Here is a 20,669-nt window from a genome sequence, read left to right as displayed (position 1 = left end):
CTGGGTCCTTTAAGGGGAGTTAGTCCTTTCTTCTTCAATACTCTCAACACTTGGTTCAGATATCTGTCATGGCACTTACCTTACTGTACTGTAATTATCTGATTACCTGTAGTTTTCCCCAGTCTGTTATCAACTTCTGAGGACTGGGACTGCTATATCTCATTATGTTCTGATTCTGCTCCTAGACCTAACACAGTGCCTGCTACATGATAAGTAAGCATTTATTGGATAAACAATAATCATCCTTATTTGGGATGCCCTTGCAGGGTCTGGGTAGTAAACTTTTCTACAAATATTATTGTGAAACAACTTTATGCCCAACACAATGCTAGATACTCTAGGGAACATGAGAGAAATTTAAGATCAAAGTGTGAGCCCTCATGGGACTTCTTATTAGAGGATCATATTGTAAGAAATTAATAAGTAATGATACAAAATCGTATGTGATCCCTTACAAAATTGTTATTTGGACAATACGGGTTAAGAGTTAAGAGAAGAGAGAGCTCAGCATCTGTTTTAATGGGCAGAGCACCTTAAAGGGATGGAAAGATTTGGCTAGATAGAAGGAAGTAGTGACATGCACTCTGTCAATAAGTGGTGCTCACTGTTCTCTTTCCTTTACGTATGCACACATGCTGACTTTCATGTGTACACAATGACAAGTTAAAAATGAGTTAAGTTGAGGGCCGGCCCCGTGGCTTAGCGGTTAAGTGCGCGCTCTCAGCTGCTGGCGGCCCGGGTTCGGATCCTGGGCGTGCACCGACACACTGCTTCTTCGGCCATGCTGAGGCCGTGTCCCACATACAGCAACTAGAAGGATGTGCAACTATGACATACAGCTATCTACTGGGGCTTTGGGGGAAAAATAAATAAATAAAATTATTAAAAAAAAAAAGAGTTAAGTCGATTGTGAATCCTAGAGTTAGCTAGGTCCACTCTCTGCCAAGTGACTTGTTCCCAAACGCCAGCATCACGTTTTAATGCCAAGAATCTGCTGAATGTTCAAGGCTCCATTTCCTCATCAGTAACATCAAAAATAACAATATCTAACCTGCAGGGTTGTTACGAGGACTAAATAAATAAATGTACATTGAAAGGACTGAGCATCGTGCCTGGCATGTAGTAAAAACTGATAAATAGTTCCCTCCTTTCGTATGTGGAAAAGGAGAGGCTTGTATAGTAAAACTAGAGCTGAGAATGAGGCTGGTGATGATGATAGTAATAATAGTGATTGCTACTAACATTTATGGAGCCCATTTCTATGGGCCAGGAATTGTGCTAATGGCTTTATATATATTAAATCCTTTAAATTCTAGTAGCTCTGTGAACTGGATACTTTTATCATTTATATTTTACAATGAAGAATCGAAGGCACAGAGAAATTAAGTAGCTTGCCCAAAGTCATGCAGCTGTAAATGGCAGAGCTGGGATTTGAACTAAACAGTCTAGTTCTACAGTCTCCCCCCCTACAGGGTGGACTGAGAAAGTGGAGGTTTCTGAATGTTAAGCAGAGCAGATATAAAAATCTTGGAATATTAGGACCATTGTACCTCTGTTATCGGTATATTACAAGTAATTTTGCCTTAGCCTTATCACATTCAGTAAAAGTGATACTCAATAGAGCTCATGTAGTGTACATTTGAAAGGTAAAGGTTAATTTGGTTAATCTCTTCTTATTCCCTTGAGGGAAAATGATATCTTCTGTTGGTTGCAATAGGAGATTTTTTTATTAAAAGATTCTAGAATATGTTAATTCTTTTAGTTTCAGCACTTTAGAATGCTCTATAAACCTTTCCTCCCTTTGTAGGATTGACTAGCAAATATCTTATCCTTTGCCACCACCAGTGGAATGGTGCCCACATTATTGCTTATGAGTGAATCATTTTCCCTAATTGGTTTTGTCAAACTTGATATTTCAACCATCCACAACTGTAAGACCAGATGGTATACTGGAGAGCACGTCTTCTTTGTGGAGATAACTGTTCCACTACTCATTGTTGCTTCCCCATTGATATTTCGTGTCCACTTCCCTTGTTCGTCTAAATAATTCAGATGAGAACTTGAAATATCTGTTTTGGGGCCCATATTTGGACAGATATAAGGAAACATTCTTTGATGTACATGGAATTCTTCTGCTCTGGAACCGACTGCTATATTTTTCTATTTCTGCTCTCAAATTTCAGATCTGAAAACTGAACTGTACTTAGTCTTTGAGGATAGAAATAGCTTTGCTCAATTACACCTACTGTGCACTGAGGATAGAGAGACAAATGAGAAATTGTTCTGGCCCTCAAGTTGCTCATAGTCTAGTGGGAAGACAGCCTTGTAGATAAGTATACGCAGAAAGTACAGATGCGGTAGTAGAAGTCTATACAGATGACAGGGCGACCCTAAAGGGAGTATGGTCAAATGTGGTAGGAGAGAGGCAAGAAAGGCTTCATAGAGGAGGAGGTGCTTGAAGAGAGTCTTAAAAAATAAATAAGTGTTTATCACGTGGTTGTGGCAAAGAAAGAGCATCTCAGGCAGAGGGTGTGAAGTACTGTGATACATTTAGGCAGCTTCAAATAGTTCGGTGTATCTGGAGCAAATGATGAGGCTGAAAAGGGTGTCAGGTGCCAAGTCATGTAAGGCCTTTTATGCCATGCTGAAGAGTTTGGGCTTCTGTAGTTCCATATGCTGGAGTGATCTGATGTGAGCCCCTAACCACATTCAACCATGGATAAAAAGTCTCCAATACAGAGCTGAGCTTGCAAGCAAGAAAGAGAAATCCTTAGGTACCAGGGTGAGAGAGCAAATCCTAACCCACAGCTGTAAATAGGAGCTGAGGTGGAGTAGTTCTCTGGAGACCAGATATAGTGCTTAGTAAGGTTTGGGGTTTTAGGGCCAATATGGGGACTGCAGATAAGGCCAGGCTAATAACTCCTACATGGAGCTGCAAGCCAAAACAGGGATACCATGTTTATGAAAAAGGAAGTAAAAAATTCCATCCACTAGTCCAAGGAAACAGCGTGAAGATTGTAATTTTCTCAGGGTTTTGGATGGAAAAAGAGTTTTTTTTTTTTTTTTTAAAGATTTTATTTATTCATTTTTTCCCCCCAAAGCCCCAGTAGATAGTTGTATGTCATAGGTTCACATCCTTCTAGTTGCTGTACGTGGGACTCGGTCTCGCGTTGGACGGAGAAGTGGTGCCTCGGGGCACGCCCGGGATCCGAACCCGGGCCGCCAGCATCAGAGCGCGCGCACTCAACCGCTAAGCCACGGAGCCGGCCCTGGAAAAAGAGTTGACTATAATAAATTAGAACCCCACATTTATTACTATGAGATATACATATATATAGTTTAAATTCACACTGTCTGCAAAGCTAAAAAAAATTGACGTAAACACTGGGCCAGAACCAGGGAAATCCAGAGACTTTGGCAAGGGCACATGTGAGATTTGCCTGTTAAGACACCTCACAACCTACGGCACACAGGACTCCCGTGGACAACAGTCTCCATTAAAGATGAACTCATGGTCAAAAATTACAAATTCTACAAAAAGATAAATTACCAGGAAGGAGAATGAGCAGATAGATATAAGTAATAGTTTCTACCCCAAAAAGTAGAGATAAGAGAACATTCTGAAAGAGATCTTATTTAAAATCTTCACAGAGATAAAGCAGGAATAGAAACTATAAGAAAAGAACAGGATAGTATGAAAAGAAAATGGGCAGATTTAGAGGGGAAAAAAACAGAACTTGTCCAATGAGAAAATATATTTGGTGACACAGAAACACATGGAACAGGTTAAAAGTAGACAAGCCATAGCTACAGAGAGAAATAGTGAATTGGAAGCTAGATGTGAGGAATCACTTAGAATGCGTCACAGAGAAATAGAAAGAAATATGAAAGAACAGTTAAGGGACATGAAGGATGGACAGGGAAGCCGTGTGTATTTCTAATAGGGGTTTCTGAAGTAGAGGCTTGTGAGGAGGAGAGTGGTCTAGATTTCATTGAGCATACATCTTAAAAATTGTCAGAGTGAACACTAAAGTGATAGAAATAGAATGTATGACTTCCACACCATAAAGAAAAAACAAGACTAAAGAAAACTCAGGCTGTTTAACAGAAGTTAAGAAAGGAAAATAAAAAGAAGCAAAGAGAAAGTATGTCCAGTTATATTAATAGTCATAATAAATGAAAATGGATTAAACATGCTTGTTAAAAGATAGAAATTCTCAGATTGAATGGGAGAGGGGGTGCAAAATAAAGCAGCCATGGGCTATTTAAAGCATGATGACCCAGAAAAGTTGAAAGTAAAGGGATGGAAGACAGTATATGAACATGTCATAGGCAGGAGTTCATCAAAGCAATGTTTATAACAGGAAAAATATTGGGGTGGGGGAACCCTAAATATCCATTAAGGGAATTGATTTTAAAATTCTAAGACATCTGTATATAAAAATAATGGAATACTATCCAATACTATTAAAGTGGATCAACGGGTTTGTACATATCAGTATGAATAAATCAAGGAAATATGAGTGAAAAAAGCAAGTTGCAGAATTATATGATATTTACACTTTACAACTTCTTCCAATTGAAAATATCCCGTTACCTGGCTTCATTTATTTATTTTTCATACCATTTAACTTCAATAATACTATTTTATATTGTAACAGATCATAAAAAAAGACTTTGTCTCAATTTTGGCTAAGGCCTCTAAAGGCTAGGAACAAAGGAATAGTTACCAAATGGTGCTCCCAAATGAGATTCTAGACCATCTATCAGAACTTGTGAAGGCAGTACATGAAGACCAATTGTGGAATCCTGAACCCGTCACTACCTTAGGCTGTGAAGAAGGTTGTAGTTAAAGGAAGAGAGGAGAAAGAAGTCCTTTGGATAAAGTAGGAGGGCTATAGTGTTTTCACTTGGAGAACTTGACCTCAGTTCCTGGAGTTGGTGGACACAGAGACCAGACCCGTGCCTGGGAAAGTAAAAACATGAAGAGTGGCCGACTGATGCCAGAAGGAGAAGTGGCTGCGTTGGGAAGGCAGTTACCTTCAGAAGTTTTCAGGGCAGAGATGTGGGCATAGCGGAGAAAATACTGGCTGGCCTGGAGTTGAATTAAAGGGGCTAGGTTCACAAGGGTGCTTGGAAGGGTAATGGGACCCCTACAGAGAGAGTCTGTGTGAACTGGGTTGCCAAAAACCGGGGCCTTAGGGTGGAGTTGTAAGCAGCTGGAAGAGGCATTGCCCACGTCCTGGGAACTGCAGGTGAGATCTCAACAATGGGAGCTCTCTAAGGAACCACAAAAGCACCTCATGAGAGAAAAGGAGTTGGCTTTACATACCTGCCAAGTCTAGAGAGCACTAGAACCCGATTAGCATAGTATCACAACAGAAGGTAAGGCTTTTCCTGTCCCTACCTTGCCTTCTTTTCCCAGCTTCTGACCTGGCAGGGTCAGGGACCAAAACAAACAAGCAGATGGGGGAGGAGGAGAAGCAAAGGTGGGAAAATAGAGGAGTCAGACATCCATCCCCTCCTCCCATCATGGGCTGCTAGCCTGGAAGCAGACCCCAGCCAGGGGCGGAGGTTGAGACTTTTTTTTTTTGGTTACTTTTTATTGAACTATCCCATGCGTATAGAAAGTGGACAAATGATGAGTGTACATCATGACAGATTTTCATGAAGTGAACACACCTGTGTCACCAGTATGTGTATCAAGAAACAGAACATTACCAGAATCCCAGAAGCCTCCTGTGCCCCCTTTCAGTCCCTAACTGGGCCCACCTCCCCAGGGTAATAATCATCCAAGACAAGATTTTTTTGTAATTATAAAAGCAACTTTATTATTTTGCCTCCCAGTTTACCTTTTTTTAAAATTCTTAGTTGAAATAATTTCAAAACTACAGAAAAGTTGCAACACAGTACAAAGAACTTCTCTATCTCCTTCACCCAGATTCCTTAATTGTTAATATTTTACCTTAATGGAAAGATGCATATCAACTTTAAGATAGTAATTTCTTCTAGGAATGGGAGAGGAATGAGGTTGGTGAAGGGTGTAAGGTGACTTAAACTTTACAGTGTTTTGTTATTTTATGTGAAAGGGAAAAATGTTAACTTCTTTTCATTATGAACAGTGAGTTACTTTGTACCTTTTTATGTGTTTGAATTTTAAAAAAATTCTTCAAACGAGACAGTTTGAGTTTTATCATCTAGGAATTGGGAAGCTGTTGAAGTGTGCCTTTTATTGTTGAAATAAATATGTCTTTATGACTTCTCTGCTCTCTGTCCTCGCCTGTGAATTAAGACGCTTGAGTGAGCTATGGGGTTGATTCACCTCACTATCGTTTTTCTTCTCTTGTCATCCTTGTTTCCTCTCACTGTTAAGTGCCCGGTGGTGTCTGACATGGTAAGATTAAAACTTGCACTTTTCCTAATAGAGGTAACTTGCTTCTGATTTGCAGTGAGCAGGACCTGCTTTTAAGCAATTACCCATCATTTGGGGCTATCACACAAACGGTGCTTGGTTCAGGCCGTAATCAATAATTCATATGTCAATAGGAGCCCCATTAGCTCAGGTGAAGGCAGATGTCTTTCTAATGAAAATGTTCCATTTTCCAAATGACTTTTGTTTTTCCCAGAGAGTTGTGGTTATAGAAGACATAAAAAGATGGAAAACTATGTTGGAGCTTCCTGATCAAACCAAAGAGAATTTAGTGGAAGCCTTACGAGAATTAAAGAAGAAAATCCCCTCCAGGGAAGTGTTAAAATCAACAAGGATAGGTATGTTGCTTCTGAGTTTTATGGAAAGTGCTTATATTTTGTCTCTTTCCTTCTTCCTTTCCTCCTTCCCTCAAACATTAAGTTATCTGTCATATCAGTGCTTCTCAAACTACCTGTGGTGAAGGACCATTCTTTAAAAAAATTCTCCATTTGTTGCTGACCAATACTTCCATAATATATAATAAAAATTACCAGAAAAATGAAATTAAAATATATAAAATGTAAGCCCCACTTTTTTTTATTAGATTCAACAGATAGAGAATTACTCTGTCAAATTGCTATAAAAGTTTCTAAACGCTTACTCCAGTTTCTGTACTTACCTCATGGACTGGTAACCGGCAGTGATCTAGGGGTAACATTTTGAGTGTGCTTGATGCTGAGTGTGCAAAAATGAATAAGACTTGGTTTGTGACCTCAAGGAACTTAGGGTTTGGTGAAGACACGGGCATGTAGGCAACTGGGAGCTGTTAAAATTTTATAGGTTATAAATAAAAACATATAAATAATGTCCTGGGTATCGTTCTGATCTCTACAAGGAATATGCTGGCACAAAGGACAGACCAGGCACTTACCTCTGCGGAATTCAGAAAAGGCTTTATAGAAGAGGCGACATTTCAGTTAAATCTTGAAAAAGACTTGGCTTTTCTGTCCCGAGTAGAAATGACTTGCAAAGCGTGGTTTATAAAAACAAAGTGATAGCAACATTTGCTGCTGCATCATTTATTATAGCATATTTAAAAGGTAAGTCAGGGACTATGTTGAATTGCCATTTTAGTACAGTACGCAACTGTGAATAATATGCGAGGGAGGGCCAACATGTGTTCCTCAAGCTGCTCCCAGCTCCCTGGGGAGTCCAGGGTAGTCGTTCACAGCTGCTGTTCTTGCCCTCACTAGTGCAGCCATTGCCTTCTCGGCCTCCCCTTGACCTCTTGTTCATGAGAAGCAGGAGAGGAAGCAGCTTCAGACTGGCGCTAACAGCTGGCAAGAGCTGTGTGAAATCCCCCAGAGGGCCCCCCAAGAGTCTTGAGAGTTGCACCCCTGTAATATAAACCAGAATCTGAGAAAATTAGATGCTTAAAGAACATAAAACCCTATCATTATAGCCAAGGAGATTCTCCCATCTGCTGCTGAATTTTTCTCTTTATAGGTGGTGGTCACTAGAGGGCAATAAGACCATACATATGAGCCCGTAAGGTATTTCCACCAGTAGAGGGTACTAGTGATTAATATTTTATGAGATGTATATCTGTACATATCTGTATGTATATGTTCATATTTAGGTGCACACTGCAAATACTATTTATGATCAGATCTTAAATATCAACATAATAGGCTGGAATTGTCCTACAAATATAGAACTGATGATAATTTTTTAAAAAATCATTTCTATTTGTCCTTTGAGTACAATTGTAAGTATGCTTTCAAGAATGGGTGTGTCCGATGTTCGTAGATTTCAGTTCAAGGATCATAAGGAAACCACAGCAAGGGGGCTTGACTTAGGAGGAGCTGGAACCCTTCCAACTTTTGAGTCTTGACCCTACCCCAAGCCTTCCCTAAACCTGAGGTTGTGTGGAATCTAGGGGTTTCTTGGTTCCTTTGTAGTTATGTCAGTTGCTAGGCTGAAGATTCATTTGGATCATTCCTGAGAATGTTTACATTCTTCCACCTTTAGCCTCCTGCCTGTCCCTATCCTATGGGCTGTAAGGGACAAATATTTACTGAGTACCTTCTTTGTGCTAGGAACTGTGCTGGCATAATAATGAAGGAGACAGATACTGTCTCTGCCTTTTTGGAGCCCGCAGTCTAATGGAAGGACATACAGTTTAACAAGACTTTATCATATAAGGTGATGAGTGCTCTAATGAAGGGGGGAAGTTAGCCAAAGGAGTATATGCACTGGGAGGAGAGGAGAAGGTGTTGAATGTGTCAGGCAGGGGGTGCATCATGGGAGCTGTACAGAGGGCTGGAGGTGGGAGAGAACATGATGCATTCCAGAAACTAAAAGTTTGGTGTGTTTGAAATGTAATAAGGTGGAAAGAGTGTAGCAAGAAGTGAGGCTGGAGAGACAGTCTGGACCAGATGGAGAAGACTTCTTGTGAGTCGTTCAAAACTGTTTGGTCTTGGGGCTGGCCCCATGGCCTAGTGGTTAAGTTTGGTGCATTCCACTTTGGCAGCCCAGGTTTGTTTTCTGGGCACAGACCTACGCCAGTCAGCAGCGGCCATGCTGTGGCGGCAACCCATATACAAAATAGAGGAAGATTGCACAGGTGTTAGCTCAGGGCGAATCTTCCTCAGCAAGAAAAGAAAACTGGTCTTAGCATGTGTATTAGTTATCTATCCCTGTGTAAAAATTACCCTAAAATTTAGCAGCTTAAGTATTTGTTGTCTCATACAGTGTTTCTGAGGGTCAGGACTCTGGGGTCTGCTTATCTGGGTGGTTCTGGCTCACGGTCTCTTAAGAAGTTGTAGTCAAACTGTTGGCTGGGGCTGCAGTCATCTGAAAGCTTGACCAGGGCTTGAGGATCTGCTCAAAATGGCTCACTCATGGGATTGCCTCAGTTTCTCATTGTGAGGACTTCTCCTTACAGCTGCTCATGATGTGGCAGCTTACTTTCCCCAGAACAAGTGATCCAAGAGAGAACAACCAAGATGGAGGCCATAGTGTCTCCTATAACCTAATCTTGGAAGTGATATGCTGTCACTTCTGTCATATTTTATTGCTCACACAGACGAACCCTGGTACAGTTTGGGAGGCCACTACACAAGGGTTATGAATACCAAGAGGTGAGGATCATTGGGGGCTGTCTTGTAGACTGGCTCCGTAACATGTATTTCTTTTGATTTAATCTAGATATATTGTACTTCTTGGATCTGCAGATTAATGTTCATTTGTAGAAATTTTATAGTCATTATCCCTCAAAGAGTGCGTGTCTTTTGTCTCTCTATCTTTTTGCTTTGGGATTCTACAATTAGAAGTATGTTAGATATTTTATTTTCCATACCTCTTACCTTGTCTGTCATAATTATCTCTTTGTCTCTTGCAGAATTCTGGGCAATTTCTTCAGATATATATCTTCCAAGTGTCTGATTCTCTCTTTATCTGACTCTAATCTGCTTTTTAACCTATTCACTGAGTTTTTTTTTTTTTTTTTTTTTGGTGAGGAAGATCAGCCCTGAGCTAACATCCATGCTAATCCTGCTCTTTTTGCTAAGGAAGACCGGCTCTGAGCTAACATCTATTGCCAATCCTCCTCCTTTTTTTTCCCCAAAGCCCCAGTAGATAGTTGTATGTCGTAGTTGCACATCCTTCTAGTTGCTGTACGTGGGACGCCACCTCAGCATGGCCAGAGAAGCGGTGCGTCGTTGCGCGCTCGGGGTCCGAACCCAGGCTGCCAGTAGCAGAGCACGCGCACTTAACTGCTAAGCCACGGGGCCGGCCCCGCATTGAGTTCTTTATTTCAAAAACTGTTTTACATTTTTACAAGTTTCTTTTTTCCCCTAAATCTGTCTCTTTTAAATATTATTAATGTATTCTTGTGATTATGCCTTTTATTTCTTTAAACATTTAATGTATAGTTCTTCTGTATTCTTTATCTAGACTATTCTAATGTTTGTAGTCTTTGGGGCTTTAAATCTGTTGTTTATTGTTTCTGCTGTCTCTCATGGTGCTTGCCTTCCATGTGCTTGTTGATTTTTAATTGTGAGCTCACTATTTTGTTTTGATCTATGGGAATTCTGTGGGGCTAAACTGGAGAAGCTTCCCTCTAGAGGGGATTAGCTTATTTTTTTGTTTCTGCCAGTAGTCAAGGGCCGCTTCTGACCTGGAATACCCTAGCACACCTCTCAAGGATCCTAGCTCAGTATCAGAGGCCCAGGATTAGCTCTCCCACTTCACCACTGGCCCAAAGCTAAGTATTTAAGCAGCGTTTCTCTTAACATCTGCTTACTTTTTTGGAGGAGGGAATACTTTTTTGGAGGAGGGAATGAGGTGACTTTTATTCAGAGTCTAGTTGTATTGCAGTGAAAGGTAGCTTTAGTCCACCATAAAACCTGAGATCCTCAAGATAATAAGTTGTGGTTATTGAAGGGTTTCAAATGGAGGAGTGACACATTCAGATTTGCATTTTAGAAAAATCTATCTGTTTGCCATGTGGGAAAAGTGTTGGAGAGAAGCAAACCTATAGGCAGGAAGCCCCGTTAGGAAGCTGTTAAAACATCTGGATGAGAAACGAAGGTGGCCTGGATGGGATAGTAGTCATGGGGATGGAGAAACGTGTTTGGAATCAAGAGATATAAATGGAGTAAAATCCAAAGGACCTAGACATTGATTGGGTGTTGGGAATGAAGATGAAGGAGAGAAGGCTGAGGCCCAGATTTCTGATATGGGAAAGTAGATGGATGGCAATACTACTCATTAAGATAGGGACTAGCAGGTTTGGAGGTGAGGGGAATAGTAAGTTCAGTTTTAGACTTACTGTGTTTGACATACTGTGGGACATCCAAGAGGAAATGTCCAACAGCATGTTGGATGTACAAGGCTGAAGCTAAGGAGAGACTGTAAATATATACTTGAGCCATCATTAGCATATAATTAGAAATTGAGGCAATGGAAATAGATAAGCTTGCCCAGGGAGACTATATAAAAAAAGCAAAGAGCCAAGTCCCAAATCCTGAAACACACCAATATTTAAGAGACTTGTAGAAGGAGACTGAGAAGGTGTGACCAGAGAGAAGGAAAACAGGAGAGAATGCTGTCATGGAATGGGAAGGAGTGTTTCAAAGAGGGGGTTGGTCAGCAGTGTCCATTGTTGTCAAAGGGCCAAAAAAGCTAATTCTAAAAATTGCACATTGGATTTTGCAAAGTAAGGTCATTAATGATTTTGGTAAGGACAGTTTCAAAGGCAAGGTTAGAGACAGAAGCTTGAGGAGTGAGGAGGAGGTAAGGAAATGAAACTGAAAATAGACAACTCTTTCAACAAGTTTGGTATTGAGAGAAAAGAGAGAGGTGGCAGTATCAGAAAGGGAATGTGGGATTGAAGAAAGTTCTGGTTTTTAAAACAGGAGACAATCTAACCTGTTGAGTGACAGGTTCATAGAGAGACCTTATCAGGAAGAATGGACTGGACTCAGCAAGGAGTGACGTGGAGGTGAGGATGCCAAGATGCCTCTCACTGTGTTCCTCCCTCCCCTCTCCATTGGCTCTTTCTTTTTGCCTTCAGACACACTCAAATCTTCCCCTTTAATTGTCTGCCGTCTCTTCCAGACGGCTTGTTTCTCTTCCTCCTTTTATAGCCCGATTCCTTCAAAAATGATTGATAATCACAACTCCCGTTTCTGCCCCCCTACTCCTTCATTAAACCCTTCCCGTGCTGGCTTCTCCCACAGCCACTGTTCTCTCTCAGGACACAAGTGATTTTATTCTATCCAAATCCAATAGTCTTGTCTCAGTTCGCATCTTCCCAGAACCGTGAATTTGAAACCATTGATTACTCTCTTTTCTGTCGAAGTAAATGACACTGAACTTGTTGCCAATTCTTTATCTATTTTTTAAATGTTTATTTCCTTCATAAACCTTATCTGAGCTTGCAATTACTTATTTAATTATTTACTTCTTTATTTTTTTATTTACTAAACAGTAACTCTATGCCAGCAGGACCATGTAATACATTTTATTCCCCAGTGCATTTCAAGCATTAGTGTGGCACATAGCAGGAGCTCAGGATATATTCATCAAATGAATGAAAATGACAAAGTCAAACAAGATTTTCTCCATGGCTCTTTCTAACTCTCTGTATTCCTGTTTCTGGCCTTTCTCTGTTCCTTCGGTCTTTGTCCCCTGGCCTGTAACGGGGTGCTTTTCCGTAAAGCTCAGACCTCAGTCTTTTGCTGCTGCTTTAGAGTAATTAGCTAGAGAGCTTGTCCACTTCTGCAGCCTGAGGCCTTAATTCAGACAGCTCGTGGGTATGCATCTCCTGTCTTGAACCATTTTTGAATCTTAGATTTTTGGAAGTGTTGTTCTAATTTACATGCCTACCATTTTTTAAAAATCGTACTGATCTAATAAATAAAAATAGCATCTTGTTTTCATTTGCTGCATGGAATGAATTGTTTTCTATGTGTTTATTGGCACTTTGTGCTTTTTTTGTAAATTGTGTTCTTTGTCCACTTACTATTGAGATCTTATAATTTTTGTTATCTGTTTCTGAGTTTTATAAATGTCAATGTCATAGCACTTTTAAATCCATTTAGCTACCTCAATTTGTAAACAAGGAAACTCAGACCCAGAGGGATGAAGTGACTTACCCAGGGCCACGTAGTGAGTTAGCAGCAGAGATGTAATGGGAACCCAGGTCTCCTGGGGCAGTGTTCTTTCTTGGTTAGCAGACTGCCATTGTGCCCTGGACCCCAGCCGTATGTGCCTTTATTTTATTGGACCATCTCTATGGGTTCTGCCATCTGCTCAAACTCACCTCTTTTAAGTCAGAATTTAGTGCCTTTTCTTGTGTCCCTCAAATGCGAGTTTTCTCCTAATATTCCCATTTTAGTCAGTGTCCCTAGCGTTTTGGTCTGACATAAACTCTTTAGGTGGAAATGTCCAGCAGGCAGTTCAGGATGTAGGATTGAAGCTCAAATGAGAGATTTAGACTAAAAATACATATTTGGAAGTCATTTGCCTGGAAGCATTTGCTTAAAATCACTTAAGTGGTTAAATTCTCTGAGAAAAAGAAAAGCTGAAGAGCTGAAGGATTGAACCTGGGAGAATATCGATGGTGGGGAAGTGGGAGGAGGAGGAGGAGCCAGTGACGAGGCAGAGAGAGTGCGTTAGAGAGAGAGGAAGAGGGCCAGGACAGTATGGTGACATGCAGGCCGAGGAGGAGAGTGGTTTAAGAGGCAGGGCAAGTAAGTGGCCTTACTGTTCTCAGTGGCCTGGGAAGTTGAGGGCCAGCTGGGCAAAAGCCTTTGGACCTGGCACTTAATGGGCCGTGTGACTGGTTACCTTTATTATAAGGGAAACCATTGGCCAGGGGGTGTGGAGTAAAGGGCTGATGAGGCAGTGAGGTGAGGCCTTGCACTCTCATGCTGGTAAGCAAGCATACTCCACTTCTGCAATACTATAGATGTGAATATTCTGGGAAAAGTTTTATGTCAATCATATTGATCTGGTGTCAGAGATGTCTCATTTTCATTTATGATTGATTAACACAACAAAAAACCCTCTACTTACAAAGTGCTCTCACATCTGTGACTTCATTTGATCCATATAACAATTGTGTAAGGTAAATGTTATTATTGTCTCCATTTTACAAATGTGAAAACTGAGGCTTAGAGAGTTTAAAATAACTTGCCCCAGGTCAGAAAACCAAATAATAAACAAAGCTGAGGTGTCCTTTTTTTTTTTTTTTTTTTTTTGAGGAAGATCAGCCCTGAGCTAACATCCATGCTAATCCTCCTCTCTTTGCTGAGGAAGACCGGCTCTGAGCTAACATCTATTGCCAATCCTCCTCCTTTTTTTTCCCCCAAAGCCCCAGTAGATAGTTGTATGTCATAGTTGCACATCCTTCTAGTTGCTGTATGTGGGACGCAGCCTCAGCATGGCCAGAGAAGCGGTGCGTCGTTGTGCGCCCGGGATCCGAACCCAGGCCACCAGTAGCAGAGTGCGCGCACTTAACCGCTAAGCCACGGGGCTGGCCCTGAGGTGTCCTTATGCCTTGTTATGCCACCTCCTGAAACCTAAAGATGCACCTTTGTCCTTGGCAAGCTCTTACTTGTCCCTCAAAACCGAGATAAAACATAATCTTGACCTAGATAAAACATAATCTTCTATGTGAAGCTAAAATTTTTGTTGAATGAATACATGAGTTAGTGAGTGAGTGAGTGAATGAATGCGTGTGTGATTTTACTTGCCCAAGGTCATGGGACAAGTTAGTGGCAAGGACCTTTCAAATGCCCTTCTGTTCTCAAGTTGCCCCATAGCTTCCCATTGCTTCAGCAATCCTAACTACTCATAAGTTCCTATATTCATTTTCTATAAATAATGCCATAACAAATTGCCACAAAATTAGTGGTTGAAAACAACACAGATTTATTATCCTACAGTTCAGTACGTCGAAAGTTTGGTATGGGTCTCAATGAGCTAAAATCAAGGTGTTGGCAGGGCTATGTTCCTTTCTGGAGACTCTAGGGGAGAATCTGTTTCCTTGCCTTTTTCAGTTTCTAGAAGCCACCTACATTCCATGGCTTGTGGTTCCTTCCTCCATCTTCAGAACTAGCAATGGTGGGTCAGATTCTTCTCACACCTTGTCTCTCTGACCCACCCTTCTGTCTCTTCTACATTTAAGAACTCATGTGATTAGATTGGGCTCACCCCGATAATCCAGGCTAACCTCCCCATCTCAGGGTCCTTAACCTTGATCACATCTGCCAAGTCCCTTTTCCACATAAGGTAACGTATTCACAGGCTCTGAGAATTAGGCCATGCATATCTTTGGGGACCATTATTTTGCCTATCACAGCCCTCAAATTACGCCAGGCTCTTTCAACTTCTTTGCTATTATTCACTCTACTTGTGTGAGTCTTGTCTCCTTGAGTCATTGTCATGACTCAGGACAAGAACTGCCAGCTGAGTTGACTCCTCTGTCCTTACAGTCCTCCCTGGGGTTCCCCCTTCAATATTGTCCTAGGACCTCTAACACTGTCGTGCATTTGTTTTTGTTTAGGTGTCTTCTCCTGTGCCTAGACCTACCTGGAGCTCCCTGAGTACAGCGCTGTGTCTCGCTCAACATTCTGTCCCAGGGTCTAGCACAGGGCCTGGTACATACCTAGTGTTTGGTAACGTTTGTCAAATGAGCAAAAGAATGCTTCCTGCAGGGAATTTGTCTTAACAGTGTGCTGGGAGGCAGAAACCCTTAAACCTACCCTTAAACCCAGGGGACTTGACCTAGATCGTAAGACCAGCCGGTGGCACTGCTTGCTTTAAAACATAAACTTCATGGAGCAAATAATGACTTTTTGCAGATCATTAACTTCCTTGATGTAGCTACTGACCAACTTGTGACCTTGGGGAAAGGTCATGGAGCCTCATTTTTTTCATCTGAATCAGGAGGAGATCGGATTGTGTGATCACCAGAGACAATGGCGTAGGGTTAACCCCTGAGCTCTGGAGCCAGCCTGCCTACGTTTGAAGCCTGGCCCTGCCTCTTACTTGCCATGCACGAGTTACTTAGCTTCTTAGTTCCTCAGGTTCTTTACCTGTAAAGTGGAGAATCATAATAGCACCTACCTCAGAGGGCTATCCTGAGGAGTCAATGAGTTAAGGTATGTAAGGCATTTAGCACAGTGGCTTACTAATAATTGTTGTCATGAAATTCCCTTTGTGATCTAAAATTTATGATTTTGTCTTTTTTCTAGAAGGTTCCCTAGACCCCTCTCTTCTCTTTTCCTGCCCCAGATCTTTCCTGCCTTTCCTGCTGTCAGTCTTCCTGCTGCCACCCACTGCTAACAAATCTTGCATCCCCCTGGGCACCCTTACAGCCCTACCTTTCCTGGGATGGTTTTGCTGGTGTTGGCAGAGCCGCCTGACCAGTCTGGGTGGGGCTCCTGTGGGAGGATCTGTGGAGTATACTGCCCCCCACAGGCCAAAAACAGTGATTCCACCACCCTGGCCTGAGAGGCAAAGCCTTTTGCCCTTTGGCCACCTCTCAGGACCTGTGCTCTTCTGATTTGGGAATATCAAGGTGAACAACATTATCTCAACAGAGCTTGATTGAACACTCCCTGTGTGCAGTCCCTAATAACAGAGAAGTACAGGGTATTAGGGGTTAAGTGTGCAGGACCTGGAGTCAGGCTGCTTGTGTTCAAATCCTCGCTTCCACACTTAACTGGCTGTGAGACCGTGGGCAAGTTACTTTGCTGAGCTTCACTTTTTCATCTGTAAAAAGAGATATAATAATAATATTTAACTCACTGTTTTGTTATAAAAATTAAATGAGATAATTCAAGTGAAATCTGGAGTAGTAAGCAGGAAGAATTCTTAGCAATGGGTAGGAATTAGAAACTTTTCATTTCCCCAGCACCTTTGGATTCAGTTCTTTACGGTTTAGTTCCATTATTTTGTTTGCAGTCGTATGATTTTCCCAATCAACTGCATCCATATTCAAATGTCGGTACAAAAGCAATTTGAAAGCCAAATGTAAATGGTTTTTTATTTAACTGTTTAATTCAGTTCAGCAAACATTTATTGATTGTTCTGTGCTAGGCACTATGCCAGGAGCAGGGAATATAACTTGGAGTAAGATGTGGAGTTCTACCCTCAAGATGTTTACAGTTTAGAGGGGAAAGCGGACATTTAAACATTCTAGGCAGAGGGAACAGTGTGAGCTAAGGCACAGAAACATAAGAAGGCCAGATAGCCTGACTCAAAACAAGGACGTGTAAGCTGCTGTCTATGGCTAGAACTTAGCGCGTGGAGGCTTGGGGTAGGAGGGCTGGGGGTGAAGGGAGGGAGGAAAGAGGACGACATGGTGAGAAGTAAGGCAAAGAGGTTCCAGGTCACTGAGAGCTTGAATGCTATACTTAGAAATTAATTTGAGGGCAGTGGAGGGAGCCATTGAAGGGCTTTTGGTACGGGAATGATGTGATCAAATTGTGTTTTAAAAGGGTTATTTTGACTGTAGTATAGAGGATGAATTGGAGAAGGCCAGACTGGGGACAAAGATTGGTTGTAAATCACTGCAGTAGACCTTGGAGAGGTGATGGGGACCTGACTCAGGGCAGCAGTGAGGATGGAGACGGAGGTGAGGAGGAAAAGGAAAAGGTATAAGAAATGTTCAGGAGCCTGAAATGATGGGTGAATGGTGGTGCCATCGTGTGCCAAGAAATACAGGAGGAGGGACTGAGGGGGATAATAATGAGTTCCGTTTTTCCATTTTTAGAAATGTTGATTTAGAGGTGCTTGCAAAATAAGCAAGTGGAGATGTCCAGTAGGGACTGGATATTTGGGTCGTGCTCACTGGGAGCCTTGGGGCTCGACATGCGTGTTGGGGAGTCATCTGCCTGCAGAGGGAAGTTGGACCACAGGAGTGGGTAAGATTACTCGGAGAAAACAGGTGGAGAAGGAAGAGAAGAGGCCAAGGACAGTGCCCTAGCGGGGCTTCACAGATAGTTAAAGGTTGGGCAAGGCATATGCAGCCAGCAGAAGAGGTAGAGAAGGGAGAGGAGAACCAGTAACAGGTGGTGTCTCAAAAGCAGTAGAAGAGAATGTTTCAGAAGGAAGAAGGCAGCCAAATCAGATGCCAGAGAGGGATCAAGTACCGTCGGGATGGAGAAGGTCCGTGGGATTCGACAAGTAGGACTCTGAGGGACTCCTGCATCTTCGTTTCTCATATAGAAAGTTGGATCAACAGTGCCTTTCTTGGAGAGAGAAAAGGATAAGATGGGGAACACACGAAGGGCAGGTTCTCTATTCCAAAGAACCTGAGTGCCCTTATACTAGAGCAAAGCCAGCACTGTTGGGATCGCTTACAGGCTGCGCTGACCCTTGAGATGGTGAGCTGAACTGCACAGAAACTCACAGTCTCACTACTCAGAGGAGACCCCTGTTAATAATTTCATTATAGTCTTGTAGACTTTTTTTCTCTGCATATAAGCAAATATATATGTGTTTATATGTATACACAAATGTAATTTTAAAACAAATATTGGCTCACTCTGTGTGTGCTTTTCTAAGACCCTGAATAAAGTAATCATCTTTCCATGTTAATACATATAAAGCCATTACAGTCTTTAATGGCTGCAAAGTATTCATTGAGTGGACTATAATTTATTTAATGCATTGGACCCTTAATGATGAACTTATAGGTTGTTTCTAGCTTTTCACTACCACAAACAGTATTGCAATGAGTATTTTTGTACACATATCTTCTTTGCACAGTTTGGTCGGGTGGGATGGGTTAAATTCCAGCGACTGTGTCTTACTCATCTCTGTACCCTCAGCACCAGGCATAAAGTAGGTGCTCAGTAAAAGTATTAAAACACCCTGAATTTAGGTCTTCACGGTCTTGCAGTGTCTCATTTATCTTTGTATTTTTAGTATCTACAACAGTGACCAACAGCACAAAAAATTGTTTTCTAATGAGTAATCTCAAGAATATTCTACCCAGAACTCTACCCAGAAAAGAAAAGTAGCGAGTAGTGACTTCAGCTTTTAAGTGCCGTGTGGCTCAGAAGCACCTCACTACGCATTGCCAGCGAGGAAGCCCCTTGAGACGTTTCTAATGAGTGCTCTGCATTCCCCATCCTCCGTCTCCTCCTTGTGATGAGTGTTGATGCCCTCCTTTCCCTGGGCAGTAGAAAGGCTAGATAAAAATTCTTGATAGATCGTTGGGTAGAGTGAGAAGTTAAAGACTCTTATCTTCCCTTCAAAATTACTTGTTTTTCACCTCCAGGATGCTCTTCACAGAACTTTCAAGGAGGACGGTTTCTTGTTCAGCCCCTTGTCACTAGTGCTGAGCATGGTACCTCCTACAAAGAGTAGGCCTTCAGTAAATGAGTGGAGAGTAAATGAGTCAAGCAAGCATTGAGCTATGCAGTTGGCATAATCTGAGAAATTTTCTAAATGTTTTGACCATTTTCCCAAATTGAAATCCTTTTCCACTTCTTTTTGTTCAATGATGCCTCTTTTATTCTATATTAAACTTTATATATAATAGGGTCTATTTCTGAGCTTCATTTTTATAATTTTATTTATTTATTTTTCCCCCAAAGCCCCAGTAGATAGTTGTATGTCATAGCTGCACATCCTTCTAATTGTTGTATGTGGGACGCGGCCTCAGCATGGCCGGAGAAGCGGTGTGTCGGTGCGCGCCCGGGATCCAAACCCGGGCTGCCAGCAGCGGAGCCCGCGCACTTAACTGCTAAGCCACAGGGCCGGCCCTAAGCTTCGTTTTTCATTCCTTTGATCTATCCATCTATTTTTTTGGTGCCAGTCCATATAATTTTAATTGTTGTTTTATAATATGTCCTAATATAAGGCTATTTATACCTGATAATTACTCTTTTCCAAAACATTATTTTATACTTTTGCTCATTTATATTTCTAAAATAAGTCTAAAAATATTTGGATGTATTCTGATAAAAACAGCCTATTGAGATTTTTGATTGAGTTTACATTAAATCTACAAATTAATTTCTATATTAGCATCTTTGTACTAATCTTTCTATCATAATATGGTATATTTTCCCCTTTCCTTCAAATTTTCTGTTATATATTTTAGTAAAAATGTGTGTTATTCTATAGGTCTCTCATTCCACCAACATTTACCAAACACCCACTATCCCAACCCCCACCTCCTGCCACTGTGCTCTCTGCTAGAGATACAGAGATGAATGTGTCACAGCTCTTGCCCTCAAGGAGCTCTCTTTGATGGACAAGAGAGACAACTGATCAGATAATTACAACTAATTATAATAATTATTGTGATGAACAGAAGCACAAGGTGCTAAGGAAGCACGGAAGAGAGGTACCAACCAAGACTGGGGATATTAAGGAAGACTTCCTGGAGGAAGGGACTCCTGAACTGAGTCTTAAAAGCAGAATAGAGGTTAACCAGATAAAGAGAGGAGAAAGAGTATTCCAAGCAGACAGAATGTTTCTCAAAAGTAAAGAGACAAGAAAAAATACTGAGTTGTTTTAGGAGCTGCAAGTAGCTGGAGTATAGGATGACAGTGGGAAGTAGCTGGAAATGAAGCTAGAAAGTAGGTGGGAGGGTGGCAGATTGTGAAGGGCCTTGTGTGACAAGATAAGAGTTTGGATGTAGGATTGAAAGATATAAGTGGAGGAGTGAAATGGTCAGATTTCTGTTTGAGAAAAAAAAATCTCTAAAAGAGAAAATAGTTAAGTTAAA

At 41.4% G+C, this 20,669-nt stretch overlaps 1 protein-coding gene across 2 annotated transcripts in view; it reads left to right on the top strand.

Moving 5' to 3' along the window:
- The window catches only part of TCEANC2 (transcription elongation factor A N-terminal and central domain containing 2), a 34,955-nt gene that overhangs the window by 4,312 nt on the left and 9,974 nt on the right, over positions 1-20,669 (top strand). For both annotated transcript variants that reach the window (XM_014793793.2, XM_004438588.3), the window contains one exon: positions 6,627-6,768. In XM_014793793.2, the coding sequence (XP_014649279.1) occupies positions 6,627-6,768 (142 nt within the window). The remainder of the gene's footprint in view (positions 1-6,626; positions 6,769-20,669) is intronic.

This window comes from Ceratotherium simum, chromosome 22 (assembly GCF_057802395.1).
Source record: "Ceratotherium simum simum isolate JZ-2026a chromosome 22, ASM5780239v1, whole genome shotgun sequence".
NCBI classification, from domain to species: Eukaryota; Metazoa; Chordata; class Mammalia; order Perissodactyla; family Rhinocerotidae; genus Ceratotherium; species Ceratotherium simum.
This window is presented reverse-complemented; position numbering and strand designations above follow the sequence as displayed.